Below are 17,047 nucleotides of genomic sequence, written 5' to 3' on the forward strand. Positions count from 1 at the left end.
AATGCCAAGGAGACATAATTTATTTCAGCTTTCAAAAGATGCATATGAAGTCTTTGAAAAGACTCTTAAAAAAAAATAAGCCACTGTGTAAAGGTAAAAATTCCATTAGCAGTTGAAAGTGTTTTAAAACGCAGGACCTAAGTGGTTGTAGCCATCATTGATTCAACAGATGAAAAGAAGTGAAGTGGTTAAAAGCATGGTGAGAGCACAGCCAGATCAGCAGTGCTTCAGAAAAGGAGAACCAAGAGTGTATGACAGTGGGATGTAAAATACATTTAGAAGGGCCCATCATTCACAATTGGAGATATCAATAGTAAGTTAAAAGGTCATCAAAAAAGAGTACCACTGAAGTGTTCTCCAACATGCCCACTTATTAGAGAAAATAGATTAATCTTCCCCAGTGTAGAATGGGGATAACAAACCACAGCAAAAACAGTTACACAAAGTCATGTAAAATGACATGGTAAACTGGGTTCCAGAGGATGAGGAACTACTGATTGAGGTGAACTGATACCCCAGGTTCTCACTGCTGTTATTCTAGACCAAATCATATTTATTTCACTTGCAGGCCCTTGGAAGTCATATAAGAAAACTCACCTCTGATAAAAATGTCTGGGCTGATTTCTGTGCTCCTACATGGAGCAGATACTCATATACGTACAGTGCTAATCTGGAAAACAAACAGAAAGGACAATATTTAGTATTGTGCATTTGTTTGCTCCTTGTCTTCAGAAATAAAGGCTTATCAAAAGTTTGAGATGTGCCCCACTGCCTTCCACAACGTACTGAGCGTGCCAAATCTATTACCTCTACCAGAATTGTTCAGCTAGCCATGTAGGTCAATCTGACCAGAGGTGTTTAAATAGTCATCAATTAAAACATTATTAAGCCCCCAAATTACTTAATGTCAACATTTTTAATATTTGGCCAAGCGCCCAGTGAGCTAACAAGTGACCCAGTGCTGCTCTGAGTGAGCGTGCTTACTGTAAATACAATGTATTCATACAGCATCACTGATTGTTTTTCCAGGTCAACTTTTTTTAACATGTGGAATGTGTCAAGTTGTTAGCACACTTGAAAAACAGCCCTGTGGTTTTTCCAAAGAACACGGAAACTTCAGGCTGCATCAGGAGAAGCGATGGCAGCCTCACTGCACCGCACAGCTCAACAACCACAGCTCTGCAGCGAAGGGAAAACGGATCCTGAGATTCATCCAGACCTGGGCTCTGATGGCAGCAGAGCTACAAATGACTGCCACAGCTCTAGTGACTCCCCAGAGACTCCTGTCTGTCTGTCTGCGAGCCTCCAGTCTTTCCAGAAGGAGAAGGAGGAGGAGGAGGAGGAGGAGAAGGAGAAGGAGATAGATGTCTTTTACATTTGCTACCTGTGCTGTTTCTAAGAAGTAAAATGTATTTGAATGCATCTAGTGATACACATCTATTCTTATTTGAAACATTCTTACTATTCATTTTCAAAAACCTGCAGATAACTTCACAAAGAAGAGGGAGAGGATCTGTCTTCCTGTTACTGTTCGAAACGCCATGCCTTGGTCTGTGTGACCACTGTCATCGTGGCACTGATAGAACACTAATTATGGCAGTGATCTATGAAGTGTGAAATTTTAAAATCTCCTCAGAGAGGCATTGCCCAAAAATGGTTTTCACTAGTTGTTTGTACTTTGTACATGCAGTACATATATGTATTAGTTTACTCTCCGTCCAACTTCAAAAGAAAAGATGTACTTTCTTCTCAAATTAAATATATATAATTCAAACATGTGATTAGTTTTAGTTTGAACTCTCTAAGTACTGTGGGGAGAGCGGATCTCCTAAGAGTTGACTTAATTCTTTCCAGCTACCATCCAAATTTTAAGCAATAAATGTTGTAGACAAAATCTAAAACAGATGTAAAAGACAGAGAAGAAATGCTCTTCTGCCACAGCCAATACATCCTGAATACCCAGTAATGCTTTAAAGCACCTCATTTGTCTTATGAGAGTCCCTTTTTTGTTCTTACCAAAACATGAACCCTGCAGTCCGGATAAAAGGATTGGTGCGATCGCATCCTTCCTGCCCCGCGAAGGAAAGCAAAGCAGCACGAACGCTGGGTTTACTGCAGGCATTTACACCACCCCCATGGGTCTGCCCTCGACTGAAAGCTTTGGCAGAGAGGGCACTGTGATGCCCACACTGACAGCACAAGAGAGATTTAATGTCCAGAGAGATTTGTGACTCCTGTCAGGACTCCTGGGGTACCCACGAGTGCTCCAGCACAGCTCAACATCCCTGCCTGTCCCCACTGTCTCTGCCCCAAAAACGCAAGATATTTCAACACTGCAACAAAAAGACAACCCTAAAACGTTTGACATAAACACACAGAATGTGCTAATTAAGCATGATGATAACTGTTAACATCTCCAGCTCTGTGCAAGAGCTGTTACCTCTTACCAGCAGTGCAATGAAGTGGTGTTTAATGAGTGTGTGGAGGGTAAACGTGGCAGATTTCAGTAAAAGAACAGCCAGGCTTTAGGCTTCCAGGTTGATCCACCTGTGGTAAACCCCAGGCTGGCAAGGGGACTGGCTGCCTCCTTTGCCAGGACAGCTGGGACCACCTCCCACCGGCAGACGTGGGACAGGAGCACAACACAGAATAACCCAATCAGGTCTTACTAGGTCTGTATCGCTGGCCCAGCCCTTGTTATTGTGCTGTCAGGAAGTCTTTACAGAATGTAACAATTCGGAAATAAATGCATTCGCCGCAGAGATCAAAAGAGAGATGCTAATGTTTCACCGTGTCACAGCCAAAGGTTAATGGGAAACTGATGCTCTGGGGAAAGACCAGCAGAGACGCCCAAAAAGTTGCAACACTGTGTAACAAGGAGGAATACTGAATATACAAACTGTAACTACAGGCTAGGAACAGAACAGGACAAAAACCAGGCTACAGTTCAAATGTGTAAAATGAACAAATTAATAAACTATTTCAGATGCTGGCACAAGACTAAGAAAGTAATAGCGAGGTGGTCTTCGACACCAAAGACTTGGGTTTGAAGTGACATTTTAAAAAGACAGTTTTTACTCATTAAACTGGTGTGAGAAACTGTGCAGAAGCAGCAAGCAGACATATGTTGAATTTTCACATTTGCATAGTTGTTGACATCCCATGAGTAATGTGAGGAAAAAATATTTCCAATCAATTTATGACAATGCTGCAGTAATTTCTGTTAAAGACATGACACAGGCCAGAGCTCCCCCCTCCCTGCCAAGACAATTAGAGCACACATTCATCTGTACCCTGATGATACATTCACTCCATTAACAAACAAAAAAGGTTACTGTCTGACTCATGTTGCTAACCTGGTGCACTTTGCCTGAAGTTTCTGCTTTAATTGGACAAGGCATTCTTACATCCCACAAGCAGCTACTGAATTCCAAAGAAAGGAACCATTTAAGTGGTTCAAGTCAACCATTTATCAGAATACTACCAGGAAATAAACACTAATCCTCTAACTGTGCCATGGAAATTACATTGCTACATTTTAGAGATGGGGAGATGCAATTAGCTTAATGAGAACTTACAACTCAAGCCTTGCAGCAGCATTTCCATTGACAAAAAACATGGTGAACTCACCCAATTCCAAACCAAAAGACTAAGACTGCACATCAGAGAAGTGTTCCCACCACTTCCTCCGTCACCAAGAGCCATTATGCAGCTAACATCTGACGCTGGATGTAAAAAAATAAAGTATCTATAATGGGAATGTTCCAGATCTGAGCATCACCAAGACATATTTATAGCATTTTTAGATTGTTAAGATGTAATTTTTTGAAAACTCTTCCTGTATGGAGAGTTCAGCATATGGCACACCATCCATTTAGCTTTTGGTGGGTTCAAAACAGTAATTAAAGAACTAGAAAATCAATATCCATACATAATTGTAAGTCTGAGTGAAGCAGCTGAGCAAGAATTAAAAGCAACTCCGTAGAAGAGATCTTAAATGTTACTCCCCATGTTTCAGAAAACCTCACGTATTCTAAAATTACTACTCTGAACTATACAGAGAAGTAGCTTTTTTGTTGTTTTCAAAAATGTTTATAGACTTCAGTTCAAATCCACATTTCATTTCAAAGCCTAGGAATCTCACTCATCTCACATCCAAATTACAAACCTCATTCTCTAAAACAAGAGCAAGTAGCACTGAATCTTAGCACTAGTGGGGGTTTTCTGAACAACTTTTCTTGAATCCATCAATCCAGTACTTTAAAACCTGCTCCAAAGCTCCTGGTGGTGAGCTGGTTTTACCAAGTTTCAACAAACACTGGTAAACAACCCTTCTGAGGAAGTTTATTTAACATGCCAAACCATGCTTTCTGGCCTATTTGGTCATACTGACAGTTATTTTCCCCCCCTTCTCTCCCCTCGTTTTTAACATATTTATATGGTAATATAATTTGTCCCTAACTATTTATTTTTAATATATTTTTGACATATAGATGTGTGTGTGTATATATATAGATATAAATCTTTTCCTACACATCTCACCTGAGATTTAGGGGATTCAGCCTGCTGTCAACCACCCACCCCTGAGAGGGCTGGACAAGAGACCAGATAACCCATGGTTCTGGATCAAATTCAAGCACTACCTGAGAAGATCATGAAACTTTTTCCCTGTGCTTTGGCAGGTCCATGATGGGCCTCGAGGCTGCAGGGATTTCCCTGCACCCCCCAGAACATGCAGCAATCCCAGGGTCACTGCCACATCCCACACACCACTGACATTTTGGGCTGTTCAGCTTGAGCCAGCAGGCTGCCCTTGCCAAGAGGCTCCACTCTGGCCACTCTACTGCTCCCTCTCCAGCTCAAGACTTGATCTGTGTCACTGTGAGTGCTCTGCATCCCATCACAGCAATCTGAGAGGTGCTCTTAGGAATACCCAGGTATTGAATGGTCGAGGAAACAGTCCTGGGGGAGATCCTCGATGTTTGCCAGGCACTGAAGTGTCCTGAGAGCTCCTGCACTGCCCTGCAAACACAGCCAGTGTAAAAGTGAGTGTGTTCAGCATGATTTATACCCAGGTATTTCTCCCTCTCTCACACAGCAGAAAACACTTTCCTTGCATTCACCCAAACACACAGGGATTGCACCCAGTGCTGCAAGGAATGGGGGCCTTGCATGAGGCTGGTGGTACTTCCCAAATAAGCTGATCCTTCTCCTTGTCCATCCCAGTTTCACAGACAGGGAAAGCCTTCACCCAGCACAGCTCTGGGCAGGCAGACCCACCTCTGGCCTCTTTTCCACTTAACTCCTTGGAAGACGTCCCAAAAATTCACCTTCTGAAGTGTGGCCACCCTCCTCTTGGTTACTGCCCTGACAGTACCATAAACAACAGCAGGGTTTTTCAGTTCACCCACATGCTTGCAGCTCACTTTTTTTTTGTGTGTGTCCCAATTTCACATGCTTTTGCTACTTAAACTCCTGCAGACTTCAAGCACTGGCACAGCCATTTCCAACCATGTGCGAAGTTGAGCACCAATGTGTCACTAAACACTGAATAGGTACCTGGTATGCACTGATCTTTTGGGAAAGATCAGAGATGTATGCCGTGGTAGTGCCTGCAGTCTCCCCCACAAGCACTTAATTGCAAGGTTTTAGGTATTTTCATCTGCTAAGGATGCCTTGGTTTGTGCTGTCACATTGCAGCATTCCCCACTTTGCTTTTATCTGACTCTGGTTAAATTTCATATTCATTTTTCATCTCTGCTCATAGAAATTACTACAGATCCAAACTACTGAAGAATCAAAACACTCTTCTGTAGGCTCCATCTTGAATGGGACAATATCCATCGATTTCCCAATACTTCATCAAAAGGCAAGTTTTCTTGATGACCTCCAGATTTTAATATAAAAAACTGTCATTTTTGCACCTCTGTTTGGCACATATATTCCTCAAGATTTCCAGTAGGGTTTCACAGGCTTCCTAGTCCATGGTTAGGAAAAAAAATAACATATTTTATGAAAATATATGTATTTTTAAAGGTACTCTCTAAGTAGTTTCTTGGGCTTAACCCAAATAAACTACACAACTCACTATAATTATAAAATATTCCAAATGGCAGCTAAGAAATTGTTACCTGACAAAGTACATTTTAAAGTGCAAGCTGAGACTTTTATAAAAATACTTGATGTTTCACCTCTTCCTGGTAGTAAAGGTAGTAACCTTGGTCTCCCCTGCTGCTTTCAGTGGGATAGTAATGGGTTTTTACATGGTATTCTGTCCCCAGTAAATAATTTGCTGTGTTTAATGAGTTTATACAATGCATCCTGACCTGGCAGTAAGCAGAGGCAGCAGCACAGAGCTGTCATGGAGAAAAACACCACCAGAGAGCAAAGCAGAGACACAGTACTGACCAAAACGCAAATTTGAAAGCTCTAAAGTCACAGAATTACTGATTGGTATATGACATCTTAAAACATTACAGCTGTTCCTGATGCAGCTGCCTGCTTTGAGTAGAAGAAAACTGTCTACAGCATCCCTGGAGAAGGCTGAGGAGGAGGAGGGAGCAGGAATGCACACAGCAGCTCCCCAGGGACAAGCTGGATCAGCACTGACTGGACATGCAGTGCCCACCAGCCTCACCAAGCAAGTAGCACCTAATTTGATTTTCATTCATAGAAAGAAATCAGTGTTTCTGAGTATCTGGCTCCTACAAGGACCCATGATTTTGCTAGTAGCTTTCCCAGCTTTTCTCAGAGAGTGTACATTTAATATCCTGTCCAAAGAATCCCAGGATATTTGGGGCTGGACTGCTGGCCTCCCTTGTAAGTGTCATCAATAATGTTGGGCAAAATATTTTATTGGTCTTTTACAGCATATCCTGGCTAAACCCAGCTGCAGATGTTAAATACAGACTGTGCCATTCCCCCTCCTCACTCTTTTTACAGTGTTCAGACTCTGTAAAATGCAAACTTTGCACTTAGAGCTTGGTACGACACCCTGAAGAGACAGTAACGAGTCACCTCATGAATTTTATGGGAATCATATGGGATGGTGACACACAAGATGAAATTCCATGAGTTTCTACCTAAAACGTAATGGTGGAAAGTAATTTATATGACTTATTATGAAGCAGTAAAATTTTCTTCTGGAGAGAGTAAGTTCTGAAAGGATCAGAGTGAAGCTATCAGACCTCGGAAGTCAAAGAAATTCAGGGAGCTGGTGGAGAGAGTTTCTTCAGAAAAACAGACAACCTGGAGATACGAAGTGCAAGACAAACACCAGGGGCTTCAGGCTATATTAAAAAAACTGATGGCAAATATCAGGGGAAGACAGACAGGAAATAATAAGAGTTACTCTGGCTGCATCCAAAAAGTCCTCAGTGATCCAAGAAAAGACTGCAATAACAATGAAGAAAATAAAATCATGTAACAATATTAACACCAATTTAAGTGTTTGGGTCCAGTAGATGACAACTGAGCCTCTGCCTGAACCATTAAGTTTCCCTCCCAAAATGGGGAGCTGTGATGCTGTTCCTGGGAACAAACAACCACCCATGGCTTTGAGACTGCCACTCATGCAGGGTGACAAGTTCTGCACTGGGGACTGAGGTGGAGGAACTCAAGGCATTTCCCTGCAGAACAAAACCAAAACAACAGCCACCCCAGACAACAGAAGGTGTTTGTGTGTGAGTGCAAGCACACCAGTGGAAGTTCTCAGCACACCTGAACTGGAGGTGCAGGGCTTGAAGTGCAGATTCCTCCTCGAACCCCTGCAGTTTGCACCCACAGGACAACTGCACACAGCTGGCTCTGACCAGGCCCACAGCTGCCGGCAGAGCTCCCACACAGCTGGCCACCCTGCTCCAGGGATTTACACCCTTGCCTGCTCCACATGCCCACCCCTGCCTGACAGAGGGAGCTGCAGGGAGTCTCTTGCTGCTCCCCCAGACTGGACCGTGGCCCAGGAGGATTAGCCAAGACCCCCAATTACTCAACACTTCCACTCAGCAGCATCTCCAGATAAACTGGAGCACCCAGCCTCAGCTACAGCTTACACATGAAGACTTTGCTGAGCCTCCAGTCCTCTCAGACTGCCTGGGGCATGGTCTACTACCCACAAGTGTATTTTACAACTTTACAGATAGTTAGACCCTGAACTGGAAGTTACCAGAAATACATTCCTTTTGAAATGTGGGTCATAAAAAAACCATAGTGGGTTCCATATCCTCCAGGTTTTTTTTATAGTAAGAATACTTTCCAAACAAAGAATTACAGCAACAGGAGGAAGATATTTGAAAATCAGGCTCACAAAGAGTTAATCCACACATTAAAAACCCCAAAACTTAAAAAAACCTCAGCAATAATAAAACGTTGCAGTAGAGAAGCTATACTACGAAATGTTTGACTGTCAGTCTAGAAAATTTGAATGCTAACTCTCCAAATTGCTACCACTGCCTAGTGTTTGAAAGGAAGAAACCAGATGCAAGAGAAAAGGGATGGGAAGTACTTGATTCTGCACTGACCGCTGATGTTTGGTAGAAGAACTGACACTGTGTTGTATTTGCTCGTGTATGAAACAGGCAAAACAGGCAAACCACTTGTCACACAATCTCTGGCTGTGCACTTACTACTAAATCAAAATTTAAAGGGCGTAAGCATCCAAAAGACTCCAGTTCTACCACATGCAGGACCTGACTCAGACTGGCAGTTCTGCTCTTAACAGTTATAAATGCATTTCTGTACAGGACATATTCAATTAAAAAAGGGTTGCCTAACATTGGTTTACAGGGGAAAACAGAAAATTCTCTGTTTTCTTAAGTAGGTATTAATAGAATACTGTAATCCACACTGGATTCAGTTACTAAGTTAACTTTATGGATAACTTCACAGGCAGGCAGGATAGGAAATACAGGATATAAGTCCATGTCATGTTGTCAAGATGCAACTTCTGCAGGAGGGCAGTAAACTGGCAAATAGGAGACTTCGACAGGGCATGGACAGGTTTTAGGATGTCAGGAGTTGGCACTGAAAAGTAAAAATAAACATATAAATAGATAGATACAGCTTTGGTTTTTTTTTTAAAAAAAGCCGGGGGGCAGCGGCAGGAGGAAAACAAAAAGGAGAGGGAAAAAAATGGAAAAATAAATTAAGGAAAAATAAATCCAGATGGGTTCTGCACAGCCAGACATTTTAAGGTTCCAGAAGTTTATGCTTCGGTGAGCTGATGTGCCCCAGCACTGCAGCCCTATTAATGTACCTGACTGAGCCAACACCTGAACACAGCTGTGGCAGAACAATTCCAAGACCCCTGGGGATCACCATCAGTGGCACTCCAACCGTAGCAAAGAAGTATGTAAAAGTGTCAGCTTGTGACCAAAAGAAAAAAGATAGTGAAGATATCTTAATGGAGTCAAAGGTTTACAGATTAAAAATAATGGTGAGCACTATGCAAGAACTTCAGGCAGTTTAGATAAGGAGAGCTTCAGAAAATATCTTCCAATACCTCATGAGTGAGAAAACCATTTCATGTAAAAATCCTCTGTAATAATAGTGAAAAAAAAAAAGTTAACCTTCAAAAGGAACTCAAAAATGTTTTATTAAATATAAACATCAGTTTGCTTATTGTTCATGTGCAAACTCCTGCTTGAGCACAATTTTTCATTTCTTCTCAGTGATATTTTAAAGAATTTTGATTGAACTGCTTGAGAACAGAGAAAAGTTCATGAAGAAAAACTTACACAACTTTCATGTGTTTTTCACTTCTCAGTTAAATATTAATAGAACATTAAGATCCAGCAAATATTTGTATTTAGGATGCTGTTCACACACTACCTGAAATTGACTTGAGATATTTATGTGGTATTAAAGAGATTCTGATCCTGAGCCACAAAACTACATGCACACACACATAGAATACCAGACTCATGGAATGGGTTGGGTTGGAAGAGACCTTGTAACTCATCCTGTCTCTCTCCTGCCATGGGCAGGGACACCTTCCACTATCCCAGGTTGCTCCAAGCCCTGTCCAACCTGGCCTGGGACACTGGCAAGCACATTGCAACAAGAGCACTGCTATTGCATGCTTCACTTATTTCTTTATCCTCCATTCTTCATTTTTCCTGTTTCTTAGAGTAAAAGAGAAACTAATCTTGAATTACTCTGGAAACTCTCAAAAGCAGATTTTGGTGTAAGAAATTAGCACATGGGAATTACAAATAGCAGAGAACAGGGATTTGTTTTGCTGATCCTTATCTTCGACAAGACTCTTACCTGCAGAAGGAAGGGGAAAGAGACTTTCTTTTAATGGCTGCTTTTTCTGCAGCCTTTCAGCATTATCTCTGCTGCAGTGTAGGGAAGGGCTGGTCCTGACAGCGGTGGGAGAGGGGAGGGAGATGTTCTAAGACTCCACCAAAGATTTTGCCCAAGCCACTTCCAGCACCAGCTGATGAACAAAAGCCTGTTAAGATCCTTTCACTCTTTCTACCAACTATATATTTTTTACCAGCGTACACCAATAAATCAATTTATGCCTCCTGTTTCACCTTTGATACACAGAAAGGCAGAATATAGACTTTTACAGGCACGACCACTTCAGTTTTGCAATGCATAATGTTCAAATCATTATGAAACTCCGTTATGTCACATAAAGCTTTTATGAAGAAAAATTATGAATCAAACTGTAGTATACACTTTTTCAAAAAGAAGTGTTGATGCAGGATTCTGAACAACTGCAAAAACTCTGAGTGAAGAAAAAGATATTAAACTTGCAATGAATGGCACTAAAGTGAAAAGGAAGTCAACACTTGTGATTTACTAAGGAACTCTCCTGTTTCTGCATTAACTGTTCACTTGATGCTGAACAGAGTAAAAAAACCCATGAAAATTTCAGTTCTCAGCTAAGTGGGGAATATCCTTCACTCATGTCTCACATTTACTGGAGACAGATTGAAACAGAGAAAATCAGACTATACCTGAAATGGACAAAACCAGCTACCATCAAAGAAGAAAGGACAAGGAAGGCACACCACAAAGACCTAGGACTAAAAAAAAAGCTTCACGATATCTCTGTCATATTAATTCAGTGTTACGTGAAATGTATCTGCAAAAGTTTCCCTCTTGAAAAGGTAAAACTAGAAACAGATCTCACAAGAAATTGTACATATATATAGAAATCTGCATTAAATGCAACATTTTCATTGGCAACAGCAGATGACTGCATTAAAACCAAAAATAAAGAAAATGTAACTGCCTGTTAAAACACAGAAATTAATTTTCATTAGGAATACCATTTCTTACTCTCAACATAACTCAAAATGAGACTTGATTCTAAATCTTGTACTCATGTTAAAACACCTTGCTTTATCTTCCAAATTACTGATGCTTGACTTGGTCCTCTGTCTATTTAGAAAACACACATTAGTTTTTTAAAATATCCTTTTATTAGTATATTACAAGAAGACAGCTCGTCAGCACAGCACCGGGCATTCACAGCTCCGGATTTCAATTTCACCTCAAAAAGGCATTCCCTCCTCAGCATGGTTTTACTGGAAGGCTGGAGTCAAGTCCTGGAATTATATTTAGTACTAACTATAAAGTATTTATATATAAATATGCATTGAGTAAATCAAATGTTTAATATATATTTTAACAAAGGGTCATTTGTTATGGATTTTAGGGCAGCAGTTAGACAAAACACTGTCTTTAACACCTTCTACTGTGTGCTTATTGCCATACATAATACACACTCTTCATGCCTGTAACCTGTTTAATAACAGACATTAATTATTTATTAGCCCTCTATAAACAATTTATAAATGTACTCTTACTATAAAGCATGACTGGACTGGCCTTTACTCCCATAATGAAGGCGTCTGCAGAATTTTAACTGCTGCATTAAGAAGCAAACCCCACTTATAAAGAACTTAACAGCAATACACATTTTGTGGTATAAAAATACAGCTAAACAGCACAGCCCGTCATTTATCTCAGAATTCGGTATTATGCAGGGGATTTCCCGGAAATTTACGTGAATTGGTTATGATGGCACTGTTAACAAAACTAAAGTCGTGTTTAGGTGCAATAGAAGAATTTTTTTTATACCTCTGTCATGCATCTGTTGGAGAAGTTTAATTTTGCGCCCTGGGTAGGTTGGTGTGTCTCACCAATACTTTTTTTAACAAGATCACCCCAGGCAAGGCTGCCTAGGGTGCCGTGCTTGCCATGGGGAGAGTGAAAATTTTAGGAAAGCTGTGTATTTTGCCACCCTAGTTTTCAACAGCTTTGGAAATAATGCTGTATGTTAACTGAGGGTCAGTCTTCTCTTTCAGACCAGCTGATGTTCTTTATATTTTTAGTATTAAAATCAGTTAATAGTTTTAGCATGTACAAGGCATTTTGTGGCTCCTTCTGGTACTGCACTGGTTTGATTTTTTCTATAAATGTTAATTCTTCTTGTGTGAGAACTGCATTAAATTTAAAGCAAATACTTACACCATAGAAAAAATCAAGAAAAGTTCCTTAATGGCAAGACACAGGGAACAACACTTCCCTCTAAGTTTTCAAGTCAGCTGTTTGCACCTCTCCTCTCTGGGATTTTTTTCCAGCTCAGTGAGTAATCAACCACAGCTTTCTAACACTGCTGAAACTTGTGGCATTTTTCTGATTAAACTCAGAATTCTCCTTATGGAATTTTCCTTATGGGACACATCTTTTCTGAGCAGCACAAGATCTGAGCAAACTGGTGGAACATCAACCCCAAATATCAGTGGTTGCCTGTGTTGCTCATCTCTGAGAGCATGTTCAGGAGAACCAACCACAAGGAAGACCACATGCAAAAAATTCAGGAATAAAACAGCAGAGACTGTTTAACTCCATGTTCCCAGCAGTCTGGATTCATTCAGGAAAGAGACATTGCACCAGGGAAACATAAAATACAAAAAACACAAAGACTCACAGTGTAAAATTAACTCATGCAGCTCAAAACTACTCATCTGTTTAAAGTCAATGAGAAATACAAATCACAGTCAAGGCTGCTCTTTGTACATGTGAAAAATGCCTGTCCTTAACAATAAAAATGTCCTCTTCAGATCTAAATTATGCCTTCTATGTATCACCTAACTTAACATGAATGCACAAACAGAAAAACAAACCCAACAAGTTCTTGCCTATATGAAGCCCATGGGAAAGATGACAAGGGAATAACTCTGTTATTTGAATAAAGAGAAAAGAAGCTTTGAGTTCATAAATGAAGACAGACTAATCACTGTTTTTTAAGATGTGTCAGGAAAAAGTAAGCAGAGCTAACACAGAGCATTCAGGTAGATGAAAAAACTAGGAAAGACAGAGAGGAATAACCACAGGATGACACACATTATGTGGCATTTAACATCACTGGCAAGATAGCCTAGAACTGGATGGATGGAGGTACCAGGTGGGAATTTGAGCAGCAGTGCTGGGGGTGAGAGCAGCAGGAAGGAACACAGCTGTAGTGACAACACTGGGGTGCAAGAGCTTCAACATCCCCTACAGGCAGCCTCTGGTCTCCTTCTAGCAAGGAAATGGACGTGCCAACACAGCAGAGAGTTTCCTGCTGTTTCCATCATGCCTGTACAGGTAGATGCAGTCTTTCCACTGCTTGGTCAACAAGCCAAACCCATTGGGATTTTCAGTCACTAAAAAGATCTTAAGCACCCTCCAGGGTGATGAACACAACCCTTCCAAGACTCTCATGCAGGTATCCAATCCTTTGAAGATCGAGTCCCTGGAGATGTGCAGCTTTGAAGGCGTACTCAGACTATAAAGCAACAATCTCACGTGGGGGAAAAAAAATGCATGCATGGGAATAACAACTGAACAAGCAAACCTGAGATAAAGATCTGTAAAGTCCAATGGGAACCTCAAGACAACCATGGCAAGATCAGCACAGTTAAAAACTGCTCATTATTTCACAATGTGTTCCTTTCCTGGTGCTTCTGACCTAAATAATGCCCTTGCTTTTCAGGAGGTGGCCACTCTGTGGTTCCTCATTGCTCCCCTCTCCAGGAGAGCACAAGCCTTACTGTGACTGAAACCTGAACCCCGGCACTCTGTTTCTTGTGCTCCAAAGGAAATGGCAAAAAACCCACAATGAAATGCCCTTGAAAAGGGATAACAAGAGGTGGGTAAACCTCGAACTGCATCAACCTTGAGACTTAAAGAGACGGAGATGCACTTGGAAATGTTAATCTCTGCAGTGTCTGTCAGACTCTGTGGTCTCTCTTCATCCCTAGATATGTGGGACTGCAGGAAAAAGGGAGCAGCATGAGGAGAAAAGGGAGTATCTGGAGCTACACAAGTCTTGCTACTGTGAAAGTAACAGAAATCTGAGCCCCATGCAACCTCCCTTTACAAGTTATTTCTATTGGGAATTCTGCAATTTCCCAAATCCTCCCTGAAGGTAAAACAGCCATGGGGAGATAATTTTTAATAAAATACGTTTTCCAAAGGTAACTCATTATGGGCATCAACTATCAGAACAAATTTAAGCCTTATGGGAGCTCTGGGACTGATGGTGAGCAAAGTTAAGAGTGCTTACCAGACCTCCTAACAATCCATAAAAACCCAAAACCAAACCTTTTACCAACCAGATCTGTTATGGCCAAGAAGGGAAAAGCAGCATCTCCTTACAAAGACCACTCCTCCCTTCCACGTGCAGACAGCAGAGACCTGGCTGGTGCACAGCAAGAGACTCCAGGTGGTTATCACACCTTTCTTGTGTTCTGGGTTTTTAGGAGGGGTACAGTCTCCTCCACAGGACATGGCAACGTGTCCAGGTGGGCTTGGGATGTCTCCAGAAAGGGGGATTCCAGGTCCTCCCTGGGCAGCTGTTCCAGGGCTCTGCCACCCCAGAAGAGAAGCCAGGCCCTGCTCCATCTCCCTTCCAGACCTGTCGGGACATCAGGGACAAGCTGCTCACCAGCACTGGCCACAAACATTCCCCAGGAAACCCAGCCTTGCCCTTCCTGTCTTCAACTCTCAATGCCACCCTTGAAAATCTTAAGTCAAAAGAGTCACTTCCACCTCTTCATTTCACTGAGGGCCACTCACTGAAACAAGGGAAACGTTTCTCAGTACCTTTCACTGTTTTAGCAATCTTACCCCTTCACTTTAATAAAAATGAGCCATTGTTTGCCTGTTTGTTGAAACCTCACATGGAATTAATGAAGGCAACATTTGCTGCTTGTTTGTGAGTTTGATCACACTTCTACAGTGATGATTTCATTAGACCTTCCAAATACTAGAGTTTTGAGGGTTTTGGAAGGAAAATACAAGGAGTAACAATGATTTCTTTCTATATTCATCCTTAGCCAACATCAGTGAAATAATTATAAGGAATGCAGGAGTAAAGGTTATCGAGAAGCTGCAATTTTTCATTGTTTGCCTCAGACCTGAATGTGCTTTCCTGCTTTTTTTCACTCAAAAGCCTACAAAAGGATTTCATTTAAAACAGTAGAAAAAATATACTGCTCTTATTTCAAGATGTGTCAGCTGTTCCCAGAACAAATGTTGATGAAGTATGCGATGTTTGGACTCAGAAAGTTACTAATCTCTGTTACAGACTTCATACCTTGGCACTGTTCGTATATGAGGCACCAAATGCCTGGATAGGGTATAAAACTAATGTGGATTTGACCATGGCATGGAGGGATCCTGAGGTGGTATCACTCTCCTCAAATCAAGCTAACACACACACCCCCCCAAAAAAACCCCAAAACCAATCAAAACAAACAAACAAACAAACAAACAAAAAAAAACCCCAAACCAATCCCCTCCAAACAAAACCAACAAAAAACCAACCCAAATCAATCAAGCAAAAAACCCTAAAGACACCAAAAAACCTAACAGAAACCCCCCACAAAACCCAAAAAACCCACCCCAAACTAAACCCAAACCCCAACCAAACAAAAAATCCCGTCCTCGAACCCCCTAATCAGTGCTTGTGACTTCAATCTCAAGCTGGAGCATTCAGTACACACTACCCTAAACAAGGAATATGCTCCCCTGATGCTTCTGTGCCAAGTATTTGCGTGTTCATTCTAAAAACAGCTTTTCAGAGCAGCTCAGGAGGCCGGTGCTTTTCCCTTTCTCATGCATCCCGTGACCTTTTGCAGGTGAGAGGGGGAACATCAGCCCCCTGAGGCGCTTTTCACACTTCCCTCAAGGTGAACAATGGGCGGGTACAAACTTTACAACACCAGGACTAAATTTCAATCCCAGCAACCTGGAGATGGAAGATTAACAGGAGACATCGATAACAACCGGTTTGACAAAGCACTCGGAGTTCCCCAAATTCCAGTGCATCTTGCTCCACCTGGCCCCCGGGAGGGTGATTGTCTCCCATTTATCCCACCTGGGCTGAAGGGTTTTGCTGATGCCCGCGTGTCATGTGCATTCTACATAAATACATATTTATCTGTTAAAATCTCTGCTGTTTTCCAGCGCCCAGGTTGCTCTGGAGGAGGGCACAGCTTCATTCCCTCCCCAGGGCTGCCATGAAAACAACAAACGAAATCACATGGATGACGATCTTGTCAGGTCTCATCAGCAAGTAAGAGCCGGCCTGGTCATTATTAGAATAAGAGATTTAAAATACAAGCTTGAAACAAGGCTACAAAACTTTTATAGACCGAGCTGAAAGCGCTCACTGCAGCTTTTCTGTAAAAAATCCCTTTACTGCGAGGATTTTAGAGAACTTTTCATGTTCATGAAGGACCACTGGAAAAAATATTTGTACAAATGGCAAAAATAATGAGTCAGCTGCTCAGTTTATTTAGGATCCCTGCAACTTGCACGGCAGTTTAAAACAAGTTGCACAGGAAATTCAGGCAGCAAAATAGATTTAAAAATTTTTTTAAAACTTTATTAGGACTGGATTTGCAAAGAGAAAGAAATTTCCAACCAAGATGCCAACAGTGTAATTATATTAGCCTGCTACGAAACAATTAAAAGTAATGAAATTTTGACTTCTCGCTAAGTGTTAAGAAGCTTAAGATTAGTATTTGGTTAATCCTTC

General features: G+C 41.4%; 1 protein-coding gene across 4 annotated transcripts in view; it reads right to left on the bottom strand.

Moving 5' to 3' along the window:
- Window positions 1–17,047, bottom strand: part of SSBP2 (single stranded DNA binding protein 2) — a 136,452-nt gene that overhangs the window by 103,782 nt on the left and 15,623 nt on the right. For all 4 annotated transcript variants that reach the window (XM_032096552.1, XM_032096549.1, XM_032096553.1 and 1 more), the window contains exon 2: window positions 598–670. In XM_032096552.1, coding sequence (XP_031952443.1) covers window positions 598–670 — 73 coding nt within the window. The remainder of the gene's footprint in view (window positions 1–597; window positions 671–17,047) is intronic.

This window comes from Corvus moneduloides, chromosome Z, assembly GCF_009650955.1.
Source record: "Corvus moneduloides isolate bCorMon1 chromosome Z, bCorMon1.pri, whole genome shotgun sequence".
Lineage (NCBI taxonomy): Eukaryota > Metazoa > Chordata > Aves > Passeriformes > Corvidae > Corvus > Corvus moneduloides.